This window comes from Ranitomeya variabilis, chromosome 1 (genome assembly GCF_051348905.1).
Source record: "Ranitomeya variabilis isolate aRanVar5 chromosome 1, aRanVar5.hap1, whole genome shotgun sequence".
Lineage (NCBI taxonomy): Eukaryota > Metazoa > Chordata > Amphibia > Anura > Dendrobatidae > Ranitomeya > Ranitomeya variabilis.
This window is the reverse complement of record NC_135232.1, coordinates 398,632,589-398,650,872: the sequence shown is the minus strand read 5'-3', so window position 1 is coordinate 398,650,872 and position 18,284 is coordinate 398,632,589. Positions and strand designations below refer to the sequence as shown.

Sequence of the window (18,284 nt, the reverse complement as noted above, 5' to 3'; positions counted from 1 at the left end):
AATAAGTGCTCAGCATAGAGCGCAGGATAAATGTGATCCAAAACGTTATGTAAAATGTTCCCATCAAAAGCTTCAAAGCAATCCACAAAAAAAATCAAGTCCCCACTCAGGATTATAATCTGTTGATGGAAATATAGGGACTTCCATGTTACTGGTAGCACAAATGCTCTGGAAAAGTGAAATGTCCCCTTGCCCTCCATTTTTGTAGCGATGAGAGTCCACCTAATTTACGGATGCGTACCTCCTGAAGCATGAGCTGGGCACTACAATGGTAGTTTGCAATTTTCACTCAGCAACAATCACTGCTGATTGTTTCTTGAAAAATATCATGGAGCAAAATCGTCACTACACCCGTAGATAAATTCCCAAAAGGGTATAATTTTCAAAATGGGGTCACTCGAGGTGGTATTCTGCTCTTCTAGAACTTAGGAGCTCTGTATATGGAGTTCACAAACTATTCTAGGAAAATCTGCACTCCAGGAGGCAAATAGCGCTCTGTCCCTCCCGAGTCTTGACATATGGCTAAGCAGTACTGAACAGCCACATGAGGTATTTCCACTATCAGCAGAAATTGTGTAACAAATTTTGGTGCCATTTTTACCCATTTCCCCATGTGACAATGTTAAACCTGGGGCTACAACAAAATTTTGGTGGTAAAAAAATAGTTATTTTTTTTTCACTGCCCAATGGTATAAAATTCTGTGATACAGCTGTGGTGTCAATATAATCACTATACCCCTAGATTAAATCATTGAGAGGTGTAGTTTCTAAAATTGGGTAATTTATAGGGGATTCTGCTGTTCTGGTACCTCAGGGGCTCTCCCAGTGGGTCACTGCATGCGCAAATCATCATGACACTCCTTCGCATCTGAGCTTTGCACTGTGCTTGAAAAGTAGTTCACGATTACTTGTACGGTATTGGCACACTCAGAAGAAATTGCAAAACAAATTGGGAGGTCCAATTTTTACTACTAGCACCTAGAAATATTAAAAACTTGGGACTAAAACAACATTTTAGTGGTAAAATGTAATTATTCTTTCTTCACCCCAATGGTATAAAATTCTGTGATACACCTGTGGTGGCAATATGATCACTGCACCACTAGATTAATTCATTGTAAGGTATAGTTTGTAAAATGAGGTCACTCAGGGTGGATTTCTGCTGTTCTGGCACCTCAGGGGCTCTACCAATGTGACATGTACCCTAAAACCGTTCCAGCAAAATTTGAACTTCAACATGGCATTTCGTCCTTTCTGAGCTTTGCACAAAAGTAGTTTTCTGCCACATATGAGGTATCGGTGTGCTCAACAAATTTTGGGGTCCATTTTCTCCTGATACCCATGTGGAAATAAAAAAATTGAGATAAAAGATCATTTTTCTGAGAAAAATTAGATTTTTTTATTTTTATGGCTTTGTTATAAACTTCTGTGAAGCACTTGGAAGTTCAAAGTGTTCACTACACATCTAGATAAGTTCCTTGAGGGGTATAGTTTCCAAAATGGGGTCACTTGTGGGGGTTTTCACAGTTTAGGCACATCAGGGGCTTTTCAAACACGACGTGGCGTCCACTAATGATTCCAGACAATTTTGTACTCCAAAAGTCAAATGGCACTCCTTCCCTTCTGAGCACTGCCATGCGCCAAAACAGTACTTTTCCTCCACATATGGGGTATATATGCATATACAAATTGTACAGTGCATTTCTCCTGTAACTCTTGTGAAAATAAAAAATAGGGCTAGGAGAAAATTTTTATGGCTCTACATTATAAACTTCTGTGAAGCCCCTTGGGGACCAAGGGGCTCGCCACACTTCTAGGTACATTCCTTGAGTGGTCTAGTTTCTAAAATGGAAGCACTTGTGGAGCGGGGGTTCCACTGTTTAGGAACATCAGGGGATCTCCAAACATGACATGGCGTCCTCTCTTGATTCCAGTCATTTTTGCATTCAAAAAGTCAAACAGTGCTACTTTCCTGCCGAGCCCTGCCATGCGCCCAAACAGTTGTTTCCCTCCACATATGGGGTATCGCATAATCAGGAGAAATTGTATAACAAATTTTGTGGTCCATTTTCTCCTGTTACCCTTGTGTGAATAAAACACTTGGGGTAAACTCAAAATTTTCTGAAAACAAGTAAAATGATAATTTTTTCCTTCCACATTCCATTCATTCTTGTGAAGGACCTGAATGGTTAATAAACCTCTTGAATTTTGTTTGGAGGACTTTGCATTTTTTAGAATGGTGTCACTTCTGGGTATTTTCTTTCATATAGTCCCCCTAAAGTTACTTCAAATGTGATGGAGGCCCTAAAAAAATGGTTTACAATCTTTTGTTGGAGAAATAAGAAGTTGCTGATCAACTTTTAACCCCTCTAACTTCCTAACAAAAAAATTGTTTAAAAAATGATGCTGATGTAAAATCGACATGTGTGAAATGTTAATTATTAACTACCTTGTGTGACATAACTCTCTGGTTCAAGGGCATAAGAATTAAAATTGCAAATTTTTCCAAACTTTGCCAAATTTCTGATATTTTAACAAATAAATACTAGTCATATCAAACAAATTTTTCCAGTATCATGAAGTACAATATGTCACGAGAAAACATTCTCAGAATCAGTGGGATCTGTTGAAGCATCCAGAGTTATGACCTCATAAAGTGACACTCGTCAGAATTGTAAAATTTGGCCTGGTCATTAAGGTGAAAACAGGCTTGGGGGTTAAAGGGGTTAAAGGCAACGGTTGATACATAAGCACATAAAGAAAGGATTTGAAGCATTTTTGCGTTCAGCATTATTTAAATTGATACTAGATGAAAGATAACTGATCATTGTACTAGTTTTACTATAGATCTGTGATAGCTGATAACAATGATGACATTGTACTAATTTTACGATAGAGCTGTAAAACAATGATAACTGATGATCTTTGGAGTTGGATCTTGGAACATGTAGCTTCCGAGTCATAAGCATAAACAGATATTGAAATGTAAGTTTATGATTATCTCTATGGTTGTTTAGACACTTACCCGGAAAGTATTGCTCCAAACCTTAGATTACACATGATACACATTCATGTATTTCTCTGAATTTGCATCCTACATGCTGCTCCCTACGCTGAGAGCTCTTCATCAGTTGTCTTGCAAATTATGGTTATGAATTAAACATGGTGCGGCTCAAGATTCAGAGGACTGAGCTAGGTCACGCTTGATAATGAGATCTACTATATTCAGCATTTAACACTCACTCTGAGTTTGATCATTCGGTGAAAGGCCAGGACCTCACTATTTTGCAGTGCTGTGTAAGTCTTTTCAGGTACGGTCACATACGGCGGACTCCAAGCGCCTGAAACCCATTCAATGCTGTTGGTACAGTTTTCATATTACCATGTGTAGCTTTTTATACAAACCAAAAGCAGTGTTTGATTACTTATGGAGAGAAAATATGAATACAATCTTTTTCAGATCATAGTAACATAGTTAGTAAGGCCGAAAAAAGACATTTGTCCATCCAGTTCAGCCTATATTCCTATATTCCATCATAATAAATCCCCAGATCTACATCCTTCTACAGAACCTAATCATTGTATGATACAATATTGTTCTGCTCCAGGAAGACATCCAGGCCTCTCTTGAACCCCTCGACTGAGTTCGCCATCACCACCTCCTCAGGCAAGCAATTCCAGATTCTCACTGCCCTAACAGTAAAGAATCCTCTTCTATGTTGGTGGAGAAACCTTCTCTCCTCCAGACGCAAAGAATGCCCCCTTGTGCCCGTCACCTTCCTTGGTATAAACAGATCCTCAGCGAGATATTTGTATTGTCCTCTTATATACTTATACATGGTTATTAGATCGACCCTCAGTCGTCTTTTTTCTAGACTAAATAATCCTAATTTCGCTAATCTATCTGGGTATTGTAGTTCTCCCATCCCCTTTATTAACTTTGTTGCCCTCCTTTGTACTCTCTCTAGTTCCATTATATCCTTCCTGAGCACCGGTGCCCAAAACTGGACACAGTATTCCATGTGAGGCCTAACTAGGGATTTGTACAGAGGCAGTATAATGCTCTCATCATGTGTATCCAGACCTCTATTAATGCACCCCATGATCCTGTTTGCCTTGGCAGCTGCTGCCTGGCACTGGCTGCTCCAGGTAAGTTTATCATTAACTAGGATCCCCAAGTCCTTCTCCCTGTCAGATTTACCCAGTGGTTTCCCGTTCAGTGTGTAATGGTGATATTGATTCCTTCTTCCCATGTGGAATTTAACATTTTGGGAGAAAATTCCTCAAAATATAAACCAGAATCACAAAAGAAGGTTAAATTGCTATAAGAGCTAAAAGAAAATTCTTGGCTTTCAAAATTTGTATTCACCTAATTCATTTATTACCTTTTTTTTGTAATGCTCCATTTTCCCTTCGGGGGCACTGTAGGGGGAAGTAACACTTATTGACAGCTTACATTCTAAATTACAACTGATCACTGGGGATCTTACAAATATGGACATTAGACTGTTAAAAAAACAAAACAAATTATGTAGAGACAAAAGGAAAAGAAACGTATTACAATAGGCATGGTTTCTATGCCCCAATACATAAGGGCAATAAATGCCGCATCCATAGACGGTCAATGTTAATGTCAGGATACAAATGCCACGTTTGCAGACAGAAAGTGGAAGGTACAATCTTTGATGTTTTTGTATGACACTTTTTTTTATCCAGTCGAGCCAAAGTCTATATCATCAGGTCTTGAAGTGACAGGATACACTGCTGGGTACACACCGTGACCATGTTATATAGCTGCTGACATTTTACTTAACACTTCACATTTGTAAAGATTGTTTTCTTGTGTATTTTAATTCTCTTCCTAAAGGCTTCTATGAAGAGCTGTTTTGCTCTTTCATTTCCATAGACAGGACGGCTAGATGCAGGTGGCAGCCTGTTATTTTGTACCCTAGAATATTCTTGGTAATCATAAGTTTACACAGCTCACGGGGTAATATGAATTCATTTTAAAACATTTTCTAAAATGTTAACACTGAAGTCACCGTACATAATGAAATAAGAATTTAGTGTTTTTCTTTTTTATTCCCCATATTGAATCAGATTGTAACCATATTTGTATGATTTTAGGTGCAGCAAGTACAGTCCGTACAACAGGTGCAGCATGTTTACCCAGCACAGGTACAATATGTGGAAGGAAGTGATGCCGTCTACACAAATGGAGCAATGTGAGTTTTTATTTTATATACTTTATAAAAAAATGTTATCTATAGACCTGTGCCTATCTCTAAGGATTTGCCCTGTGATGTAAGGTTTAGGCGCTAATTGTGCTGGAAATGTTGTGACTTTCATTTTAATGTTGGTCAGGGGGTCCATATGGGCAAATAATCACTAATTAGACACAAGGGAATAGTAATTCTACAAGGATGGCGGTGATCTGCTAAAGGGTGATGGAATCGCGTAGTAAGATCCTGATCACCTCTATCACAGTGCCTTCTAGTGGTGTAACAAAGACATCCCGCTCTGTTTTGCACTATGTACTAAGAGCTTATTCCCATGACCACATAGTGGCCGTATCTTCTCACCCATTTGTATGACCAAACTAACTCTTGGGCATATGTTGTACTGTTAGTTGGGGTCAGGGGACCCATGATCAGATCGGGACTTACACTCAAAAAAACGACAAGAAAAATGTCAAGTGAATAATCCCTTTGTTGTGGGATCATTGAGTTTTGTGATCTTAGAACATTTTTTACTGTTCTGTGTTAAGGTGGTTCAGTGTTGTAGGGGTTTTGTGTGGACTCACATCACCGTTCACCTGAATGTCCACTTCCTAAATGGCTTGGCAATAGCACATGTGTGTATGTGCGTGGACTTTGATATTAGTGATGGTTTAGAGAATATTCTACTCCACTAATAATTGTGGATAGACTGCACAGATTCCATTTATAATTATATGTACACAAAACCTACAAGAAGCAAAATGAGCAAAAACCCTGCTGTGACTAAATAAGTAAAAAGCAAAAATGCATTTAAATAACACAGGGTTCTTAGTAATATTGTTTTTGATCAAAAATAGCATAAAAGCCATTCTAACGTTTACAAGGTGACCCTGATCGGGACGGTCCTACGCTGTCTCATATTAAAAACCTTACCATGTGTCAGAGTTGACCTCAGTGTGTGAATAAAGGCAGACAAATGGACTGGGTCCCGACCTGTGGACACCAGTCTGGGGAAGCCTTTAAATGTAATTTCCAGCTCAGGAGAGCGAGCTTACCATGTAACTTCCAGCTCACCTTGTTGACGGTGGGATGGCTTTTATGCAATTTTCTCGGATGTGGAGAAGATGGAAAAAAATGTCTCCTTCTTCTCCATTCTATCAGTCTGATTGCGGTCCTGTTTTTTTGACTGACCTATTGACTTGCATGGCCAAATGCGATCCGATTTACAGATGCAAATTGTGCATGCCACCAAAAATCGGACATGTGCATGTCCCATAGGAAAACATTGGTCCCTTGGACGGAAACTACAGTCGTCTGCACAAAAGCTTAGAATAAGGTGTATTTATTTATTTCAATGTGTATTCTATGGGCAGTGGATGGAAACTTTCTCAGCATTTACATATGCTGTGAATCTCTAAAAACCCCTAGGAATAGCTACTTTTTAAAAGTGTTAAATCATACAGAACTTTTTATATGTGAAATTAGATCCATTTGAATTGGAAATAAACGACTTTTATTGAGCAAATTGGTCTTTATTTAATCAGATTGCTAGAAATATTTCATTGCGGCCTTCAAGGTGTTCTCCATGCAGCTCATCTCCGTGTGACAAAGCAGGGCTTGTTAAATCAGGCTTTCAGGTGGCAGATGTTCAGGTAATTTGGTAATGAACAAGGAGCTGGCCAGATACATCGTGCCCATGAATGAGGTACAGCTGCCGTACACGCTGCTCAATATACGCTTACATGTAGCTGCCATGAAGATAAGGGTCAAGCCTTTCGTAATTGGGCTCTGTGCATTTACAATGATTTTAAGATCTGCATAAAACATAACAAGAGGTTATCCCTCTCTTTATGGCGTAGAAAAAGAGCCCTTAGTCGGCGGTTGAAGCCGACTCGCTTTTTTATCATATTGTAGAGCACATCTCATCACTGTGCTTAAGGTCATGGAAATTAACAGGGGATGTCATTTGTAATGTATTAATGAAACAGAGAAGAATTTATTTATGGGTTTCAATTATCATTCAAAAGAGAACTTAATTATGGTTCAGGGACTTATATTTCCCCCTTTCATAGAATAAAATAAACCTTTTTTCTATCAATCTCCATCTGTACATGCCGAGAAGCACGGCTTTCAGTATTATAGAACCTGAGCGAGGGAGTAAATATATATTAATGCTTAGCTGTACCATGCAATACATATACAGCCTTGAATACACAATGGCCAAGATCTAGATGATGTTCTGTCATTTCATAATCCGTATTATAATTATATCTGGGTTTTGGTCAGACCCTAAAGGTATATTCATACTGTATATGCTATTTTTATGGAGATTTTCTGCCATGATTATTGCATAGTTTTTATTAAAGGGAGCATGTCACATGAAAAAAAAGCTATTCGCCTACCAATGTGGGGTTGATCCACAGGTAAATGGCGTTCTGAACCTGCCTGGTGCCCGCACTTAGAGCCCTTCTACCTGGAGGAAATAAACTCTATTTACCCAGCAGCATTCGGCATTCAGTCATAGAGGCGGTGCCGGCACGGTTTCAGTCACCACGCCCTCTCCACTGACTGACAGCAGGATTAGCATTAGGGCCGGCTGCAAGTCAGTGCCATGGTCATGGTTACAGCCGCCACTCTCTATACACAGAGTGGTGACTGAACCCGTGCCAGCGCTGCCTGTATGATTGATCGCTGATTGCTGCTGAAGGGAATAAAGATAACTTTCTCCCAGCAGCAGGGCTCTAAGTGCAGGCACCAGGCACGTTCAGAATGCTATTAACCTGAAGATTAACCCCAAATTTGTAGGTTGTAGGTTGATAGCGTTTGTTCACGTGACAGGTTCCCTTTAAAATTGGTACACCCACAGGAAACAAATATTGAAATGTAACACCCCAGGTAACCGGTTGTTACAGTGGTATTGCCTTCCTCACGGGGAGGGTGATGCCTTGCTTGGAAGCGAGGAAGGATCCCTTTATCAGGTAACCAGTACATGCTCCACTGTTCTGACTCCAGGCCAGAAGGGGGAGCTCGAGACCCGGATTCAGGGGAACTTCCCTATATATTCTGGCTGGAGGAAGAGTTAGTGAGCAGTTTGTGAGAGGAGAGTGTGGAGAGAGGAAGCAGACAGAGAGAGTCTGAGAGAGGAAAGCTGGGGCCGTGCAGACGAGTGGATCTGCAGCTCCTGGAAGGAGAGAGAAACCGAGCAGTCTGTAGGAATGTTTCACTATCTCGTTTTTATTAGTAAAAAAAATATAGGTGACACATTTGGTGAATTTTTGATGTTGATAAATTCCTAAAACACTTCTGCACTTGTTAGGTAAATTAGGTTATTCACAATTTTTTGCATGCGTTTGTAAGGCATTTTTGACACTGCCATTTTTATCTCTTTTCGGTATGTCATGTTTTACGTAAAGCTGCTTTGCTTTCGATACTTTCTGGTATTTGGCAAAAGTTTATTGATACAACCATGTCCGGATTACATGTGTTTTAGTGGATTTCCGCACATCCGTAGCACAGATGAAAAATTAGATGCATTGTAATTTATTTATCCACATGTGAAAAACACCGATGACACACTGATGGTAAAAAGTAAAAACGGCACACGGAACATACACGGATGACACACTGATGGTAAAAAGGGACACACGGAGCAAACACGGATGACACACTGATGGTAAAAAGGGACACACGGAGCAAACACGGATGGCACACTGATGGTAAAAAGGGACACACGGAGCAAACAAGGATGGCACACTGATGGTAAAAAGGGACACATGGAGCATACAAGGATGACACACTGATGGTAAAGAGGGACACATGGAGCATCCACGGATGACACACTGATGGTAAAAAGGGACACACAGCACACACGGATGGCACACTGATGGTTAAAAGGGACACACAGAGCATACACGGATGACACACTACTGGTAAAAGGGACACACAGAGGACACACGGATGGCACACTGATGGTAAAAAGGGACACACAGAGCACACACGGAGCATACACAGATGACACACTAATGGTAAAAGGGACACACAGAGCACACACGGATGGCACACTGATGGTAAAAAGGGACACACAGAGCATACACGGATGACACACTGATGGTAAAAAGGGACACACAGAGCACACACAGAGCATACACAGATGACACACTAATGGTAAAAGGGACACACAGAGCACACACGGATGGCACACTGATGGTAAAAAGGGACACAGAGCATACACGGATGACACACTGATGGTAAAAAGGGACACACAGAGCACACACGGAGCATACACAGATGACACACTAATGGTAAAAGGGACACACAGAGCACACACGGAGCATACACAGATGACACACTAATGGTAAAAGGGACACACAGAGCACACACAGATGACACACTAATGGTAAAAGGGGACATACAGAGCATACACAGATGACACACTGATGGTAAAAAGGGACACACAGAGCACACACGGATGACACACTAATGGTAAAAGGGACACACAGAGCACACACGGAGCATACACAGATGACACACTAATGGTAAAAGGGGACATACAGAGCATACACAGATGACACACTGATGGTAAAAAGGGACACACAGAGCACACACGGATGAAACACTGATGGAAAAAAGGGACACACAGAGTACACGCGGATTACACACTGATCCAAAACACTGATGACATCAGCACCATTTTTTCACTTGCGTGTTTCAATGGATGTGTGAATGAGACCTTAGTTTAAACCCCTTGGTGACCGGGAAAAATTTTTGAAATCTGACCAGTGTCACTTTATGTTTTAATAACTCTGGAACACTTCAACATATCTTATTGATTTTGAGATTGTTTTTTCGTGACATATTGTACTTCATGATAATGTTAAATTGATGTCAGTATTTTCTGCGTATATTTATACAAATATCAGAAATTCTACAAAAAATATCAAAAAATTAGCCATTTTCAAACTTTGAGTGATTTTCCCTTTAATCCACATACTCATACCACACTAACACATTAATAAATATAATTTCCCACATGTCTGCTTTACATCAGCACCACTTGTAAAATGTTGTTTTATTTTGTTCGCATTTTAGAAGGTTTGAAATTGTAGCAGTAATTTTTAATGTTTTCAAGGAAATGTACAAAACTTATTTTTTTAGGGACCAATTAAGTTTTGATGTGACTTTGGGGTCCTATATATTGGAAAGCCCCAAAAGTGATACCATTTTAAAAACGGCGCCCCTCAATATGTTCAAAATTGATTTCAGATAGTTTATTAACCCTTCATGTGCTTATGTGCTTTTCAAGAATTAATGCAAAGTTGTATAACAGGAATGAAGAAATTAAATTTTACCATCTAAATGTTGCTGGCTTCTGAACAGGCCGCTATAGCCGGCAGACTTGGAGGCCATTATTTGGCCATGAATTGCCTTGGCAAAAACAGGACCACACAATCAAGATCTCAGGGTGCCGATGGGCATGCAGAGGGAGCCCCCACGCTCTGTTAACCATCTAGATGCTATTGTCATTATTGACAGCAGCATGTAAGGGGTTAAACAACTATAGTCAGTATCAACACAAATCATGGCAGATGCAGCAAGTTGTCAGCTATATTGTACCGCTGACAGCTATAAGATTGTCACCCGTGGGGGGATGCTAGTCACTTATAATGCAGGTCAGTAAAAAGATGTATTGGTGGTCACTAAGGGGTTAATGTCTACCTCTTAGAATACTAGACACCTCTTTTTATCCTGCATCCCAAATTATATATGTAAATTGCCTCTTCAGAAAAAAATAGGACTTGAACTCTATAGCGCCACCTCTTTATTAAATTTCCCAGAGGAGCATTGCACAGCGAATAAGCCTCCTTACCTTGACAAGCCGGAGCTGGTATGTCACTCTCCACAAGGAGAAACCTTACCCCTTAGACCTCAAATTATATATGATAATCTTGTACAGTTTCCTATTTACATCCTTGAACTTGCCTCTTTCTTAAAAGGAACCTCTCAGCAGGCATTAGTAAATAACTGACCTGATCTGTGTTAAATCGATGCAATGCAGAGTAAATGTATTCCTTTGTTTTTCAATCCTTTATTCCATTCCCAAGTAATCTCTTTTCCAGTTTTTATGTAAATGAGCCAAAAATGCAGGTGGTTTGGCCCTCACTCACATGTGGCGCCCCAGGGTCCTGGTCATCACAGTGACATTGCTTTCCTCACGGGGAGAGTGATGACACGCTTGGAGGCAAGGAAGGATAACTTGCATCAGGTAAACACAAACATGCAGCATGTTCACACTCCAGGCCACAAGGGGGAGCTTTTGATTCTATTTCTAGGTGACTCCCCTATATATATTGTGGTTTGGAGGAAAAGTGAATCAGATAGTGCCGGAGAGCAGACTGGAGCAGTCTGAGGCAGGAAGATCGTATGAGGGGCCGTGTAGCCACGAGAAAGTGCTGCAGCTCCTGGACAGAGATAATGCCAAAAGCAGAACAGATTGCAGTAAGCGTGCAGGAGGGCGAAGCACAGGAGAGTGATATCAGGGGAGACCTGCTGCAAATGGGCTGCCTCCCTCTGAAGCGAAGATAACCGGTAGCCGGGACACCGAGGTTGTAAGGGACTCTACGACTTACAGCAGAGACTGACAGGACAGCTGAACTGCAAGTTACGTGTACGCCTCAATACCCAGGAGGCACAGTGACGCATAGAGCCCGGGTCATGATAGAGATCCTGTAAAAAGGCTCGAGTCACCTGTCATACGGGTTTGTGTCCTATCCTATATGGGGGACAGAGAGGAACTGTGAGGACCTTATCAGAAGCCATAGGCAGTAAGGGACTACAACACCACTGCCCTAGAGGAAGGCTTTTAACTCCACCTGGATAAGGGGACTCCCAACTTGCCTCCAAGCCGGCCGGACTCTGCCTATTCTGTGATCTGGTACCCTGGACTGTGGCTGCCTGAAGTCTTCAGTAAACCAGGTAAAGAGACTGCAAACCTGTGTCCTCGTTCTTTACTGCGCCATTCACCATCTTCCATCCACACACCGGGAGCTCTGGGGACATACTTCACCTGTGGGAAGCTATTCCATCTAGCTGCCATAACATCACCCCAGAGGACCCCTTAAAGCAGCGTCGGTCCCCACTGACCGAATACCACAGGTGGCGTCACGAACAAACTCCATGGACTCTGTGGACTCTCTCTGTCTTCCCCTGCTCACTGCTGCTTTCCGGTCACTGAATGACTGGTCACTCCTGTCTGAGTGACCTGCTCCTCCTCTGGAGATCTCACGCAGACTTAATCATTCCCTGGCTGGGGTGGCGCATGTGCAGATCCATAGTCCCACTCTCAGAAATGAATCAGGACTTTAGTGAGCATGCCCCAGGGAATGATGATGTTTGCGCGAGATCTCCAGCAGGGAAGGCAGGTTGGTCAGACAAGAGTCACCAGTAGTGATGAGCGAGTGTACTCGTTGCTCGGGTTTTCCCCAGCACGCTCGGGTGACCTCCGAGTATTTGTTAGTGTTCAGAGATTAAGTTTTCATCGCCTCACCTGAATGATTTACATCTGTTAGCCAGCATAAGTACATGTGGGGGTTGCCTGGTTGCTAGGGAATCCGCACATGTAATCAAGCTGGCTAATAGCTGTAAATCATTCAGCTGCCACGATGAAAACTTAATCTCCGAACACTAACAAATACTCGGAGGTTACCCGAGCGTGCTCGGGAAAACCCAAGCAATGAGTATATTCGCTCATCACTAGTCACCAGTCGTTCAGTGACCGGCGGATAACGGTAGGCAAGGAGAGTGGTTGGAAATCTGTGAGTGGAGAGTCAAGCCCCCTGCAATTGTAGCTCATTTAAATAAAAATTGAAAAGGCGATTACTTTGATTCAAAAAAAGGATTAGAAAAAACAAAGGTTCAGATTTAATCTATATTACAGAACCCAAACAGATTACTTCAGTTGGAGGTGATAAAGGGTATTTGTCAGCAGATTTTATCTAAAATAATCACACAGGTTTATACTTTATTTCTCCCCAAATACCAAAAAAATGCAAATAATATAATAAAAGAGTAATTTATACAAAAATGCATAAAATTTACCAATTACTTCTTCAATTTTTTTCTTAAAGCCGGACAACAACATACCCTTACACAGAAACGCAGATGTACAGCCAAAACACTGGGGGCAGTTACTTTGACACTCAAGGTGGATCTGCGCAGGTGACAACTGTGGTCTCATCTCACAACATGGTCGGCACTGGAGCTATTCAGATGGGGGTCTCTGGAGGGCAAATCATTAGCAGCACCGGTGGAACCTACCTGATTGGCAACTCCATGGAAAACTCAGGCCATTCTGTGAGTCACACAACTCGCGCCTCTCCAGCAACAGTAAGTGTTTTCTACAACTTCTTTTACTAAGGATTCAGGTGTGAACAGACCATTGACCTTCTCCTTGGCAACTAGGAGTGTCATAATCATCTGTATCTTGTTCGGTATGCGTTTCCTTCTGATAGCTAATGAGCTCACATCATTTTTCCTTGGTAATTGTTATCAAGTGCTTGTCACCCTGGAGCTACTTGTCACGTTGCACTAAATAAAGAGCCAAATACAGCTAGAAATATAATAAATTGATTATATTTATCTGCGCCTGTTTCTGTCTTCCAATTTACTGTCATTATATTTTGCTCAGGTTTAACAAGACTTTAATATTTTCCGTGACTTTGATAAATTAGGAGCATATAAAAGCATGTGCAGAAGTGACGGGTTGGAGGAGCAGTACTGATTATAGCGCAAATAGATATCAGAAGTGAAAATGTGTGGTCATTAGTCAAAAACAGTAAGATAGAAAATCGGTAGTTATAAAAATAATAAAATGAGGGACTCAAAAAGATCAGCAGTTTTCTCAAAAAGTGACTCTCAGGTGTAGCATGTCCCCTACTTCCAGGCAGCAAATTATAGAGTAGAAGCTGCTGATCTCAGAGATACGTTGTTTTAATTTATTTGATTTATTATTTATTTATTTTTTTTTAAATGTATCAGTGCTACCAGGACTCATAGAGAAAGCCTGTGAGTCCTTCTTACCCCACCCACATGCAGATGATTGACAGCTTTTCCTGTGTGAGTTTATATACCAGGAGAACTGTGGGGTAAGTAGGGCTCACATTCTTTTTTTATGAGCTCCGACAGCATTAAAGAGGTCCCATCACCAGGTCAAAAGTGGGCAGATTTTGCTCTAAATTTTATTCATACTCCTGTTCTGAGCAATTTGTGTTTTTGTTTTCTCTGTTTAAATCCACTATTCGGTTCCAAAGATCTGGGCCTTTTTATTTTGGGCTAATTTTTATGGTCTATAATAATGGTGCGTGGCTCACAGGATTCTTTGTTCATGCCCCCTTGGATAACAAAAAAACCCCATCACTGACTGAAAAGGCTCTTTAGAACCTTATGGCTGACAAAAAAAACTAGTAAAAAAGATCAAACAAAACAGAATACTCATGACTAAAATAAGAACAAAAATTGACCTTTTTTGACCTTATGACAGGTCCTCTTTAAGGCAGCTTCTTTACTTGAAAATACTCTCTTAAAAACTATATGTCCCTATGCTTCTCCTCTAAGATAGAGGAGCATAGCCGACATGGCAGATTTGCCTTAATGAGTTGTTCTTTAATAACATGTCAATAGGAGGATATGTAATCCACATTGGACTTTGTATTACTAATGTCATTGGTGATACTGTGTGTAAAAATGATCAATAATGTCTCCAATACAATAGACATGCTGAAGCTATATGTCAGCTCATTTGCTCTATTTTTTTATTTACCGTAATTATAAAAAAAATAAAAAATAGATGTTGCAAGTGCAGGTCAAATAGTAGGGGTTTTCTGGCTTAGGCTAAAAGTCTGCAGTCACTCTATGTGACTGTAGACTTGTGAATTTTCACATCACGTGCACTGCACACTGTGAGGAATCGCCGAGACCGTTGGACGCATGATCACAAGAATGTGATTTACATACATGCGGTCACAGGCCGACTAGATGGGTGCAGCCTCAATCAATGCAAGTGTATTGGGTGAGGTCAGACACAGGTTAGTTGGAATGTGACAAAACCTTTTAGAAAATAATAGGGTCTCAAAATTCATTAATCACCAAAAAGAAAAAAAAGACCTCTAAAAATTTACTTTTATTAGCTTGTTTAAAGGGCCACTGTCACCCCCCCCCAGCCGTTATAAACTAAAAGAGCCACCTTGTGCAGCAGTAATGCTGCAGTCTAACAAGGTGGCTCTTTTAGTTTTTGATTCATTTATTACCTCAATAATCGCGCTGTTGCTTCTTAAATCCGGCGCCTGCGCTGTGCGTGCCTGCCTGGGGCCCGCACTGTGTTATTCATTATGCACAGTGCGGGGCTGGGGTTCCTGGGCATGCGCACTGCGCTTGTCAGATGCTCCCCCGGTCCCCCGCCTTCCAGCATTGCTGGAATATACAGGTTTCATTGCCGACGTTTTGAACAGCCACAAAGAACAACGCTGGAAGGCGGGGGACTGGGGGAGCATCTGACAAGCGCAGTGCGCATGCCCAGGAACCCCAGCCCCGTACTGTGCATAATGAATAACAGTGCGGGGCGGGGATTCAGTAACAGGGTGGCCGCACTGCCCGCACAGACGCAGTCAGGCACCCGGCATCTGAGATGTGACTGACAATGAAGACTGCGCAGGCCCCAGGCAGGCACGCACAGCGCACGCGCCGGATTTAAGAAGCAACAACGCGAAGGGGGCGGGTACCATCGGCCCTGAAGAGAAGAGTGACGGCAGTTGGAAGATTGATAGAGGACGATTCGGACCGCCTCCCGGTACAATATCTGGTATGTGTGGCCAATTTTTAAAACGCTTTATTGAGGTAATAAATGAATCAAAAACTAAAAGAGCCACCTTGTTAGACTGCAGCATTACTGCTGCACAAGGTGGCTCTTTTAGTTTATAACGGCTGGGGGGGGTGACAGTGGCCGTTTAAATGATCAAAATAATCAAAAAAATTGAAAGTGCAAAAATTGCAAACAAGTGGGGGGGTCAAAATACAGTATAATAACTTAACAGGGACTAATCTCTCCCTAGAGAAGCCCTGTAAAATTGCCCTACCTGCCAGCAGAGGTTGGCCCCCTAGTTGTAGACGTGATGGCACGCCCGTTCAGCGTCGGTAGCCCTAGGAAACCCTATTGCACCCTCCACATGCTATACACTAAGATTACACAAATATACACACATCCATAAATTCAACGAAGTACCCAGAATTACAGACCCAAGGTCTGGTGAAAAATAAAGAGATAAATATCTCGTAGTAGATACTCTATGTTCGAGGAGATGTGCAGCCCAGTTTTAAAGTCATGTCAATAACCCCCTAAAAATAGAAACAATGGGGGTAGGGTGTACATCAAATGATATTTCTATCATTCCTGGCTGCAGAGAAAAAATGCACAGTAAACTATTTGCACACTGTCCATGCTGTCCCAAAGCTCTGTGCTTTTAATACTACACTGCTCAAAAAAATAAAGGGAACACTAAAATCCCACATCCTAGATATCACTGAATGAAATATTTCAGTTGTAAATCTTTATTCATTACATAGTGGAATGTGTTGAGAACAATAAAACCTAAAAATTATCAACTTAAATCACAAGTAATACCCCATGGAGGTCTGGAGTTGGAATGATGCTCAAAATCAAAGTGGAAAATGAAGTTACAGGCTGATCCAACTTCAGTGGAAATGCCTCAAGACAAGGAAATGATGCTCAGTAGTGTGTGTGGCCTCCACGTGCCTGTATGACCTCCCTACAACGCCTGGACATGCTCCTGATGAGGCGGGCAATGGTCTCCTGAGGGATCTCCTCCCAGACCTGGACTAAAGCATCCGCCAACTCCTGGACAGTCTGTAGTGCAACATGATGTTGGTGGATGGTGTGAGACATGATGTCCCAGATGTGTTCAATCAGATTCAGGTCTGGGGAACGGGCGGGCCAGTCCATAGCTTCAATGCCTTCATCTTGAAGGAACTGCTGACACACTCCAGCCACATAAGGTCTGGCATTATCCTGCATTAGGAGGAACCCAGGGACAACCGCACCAGCATATGGTCTCACAAGGGGTCTGAGGATCTCATCTCGGTACCTAATGGCAATCAGGCTACCTCTGGCGAGCACATGGAGGGCTCTGTGGCCCTCCAAAGAAATGCCACCCCACACCATTACTGACCCATTGCAAACCGGTCATGCTGAAGGATGTTGCAGGTAGCAGATCACTCTCAACGGCATATCCAGACTTTGTCACGTCTGTCACATGTGCTTAGTGTGAACCTGCTTTCTTCTGTGAAGAGCACAGGGCACCAGTGGCGAATTTGCCAATCCTGGTGTTCTGTGGCAAATGCCAAGCATCCTCCACGGCATTGGGCTGTGAGCACAAATCCCATCTGTGGACGTCAGGCACTCAGACCATCCTCATGGAGTCAGTTTCAAACCGTTTGTGCAGACAGATGCATATTTGTGGCCTGCTGTAGGTCATTTTGCAGGGCTCTGGCAGTGCTCCTCCTGTTCCTCCTTGCACAAAGGCTGAAGTAGCAGTCCTGCTGCTGGATTGTTGCCCTCCTACGGCCCCCTCCACTTCTGGTATACTGGCCTGTCTCCTGGTAGCGCCTCCAGCCTCTAGACACTACACTGACAGACACAGCAAACCTTCTTGACACAGCTCGCATTGATGTGCCATCCTGGATGAGCTGCACTACTTGAGCCACTTGTTTGGGTTGTAGAGTCCGTCTCATGCTACCACGAGTGTGAAAGCACAACCAACATTCAAAAGTGACCAAAACATCAGCCAGAAAGCATTGGTACTGACATGTGGTCTGTGGTCCCCACCTGCAGAACCACTCCTTTATTGAGGGTGTCTTGATAATTGTCAATAATTTCCATCAGTTGTCTATTCCATTTGCACTACAGCATGTGAAATTGATTGTCAAACAGTGTTGCTTCCTAAGTGGACAGTTTGATTTCCCAGAAGTTTGATTTAGGCTACTTTCACACTAGCGTCG

At 42.0% G+C, this 18,284-nt stretch overlaps 1 protein-coding gene across 6 annotated transcripts in view; it reads left to right on the top strand.

Annotated features, from left to right (window-relative positions):
- RFX3 (regulatory factor X3) overlaps positions 1–18,284 on the top strand; it is a 397,177-nt gene that overhangs the window by 257,770 nt on the left and 121,123 nt on the right. For all 6 annotated transcript variants that reach the window (XM_077249136.1, XM_077249135.1, XM_077249132.1 and 3 more), the window contains 2 exons: positions 5,128–5,225; positions 13,343–13,601. In XM_077249136.1, the coding sequence (XP_077105251.1) occupies positions 5,128–5,225; positions 13,343–13,601 (357 nt within the window). The remainder of the gene's footprint in view (positions 1–5,127; positions 5,226–13,342; positions 13,602–18,284) is intronic.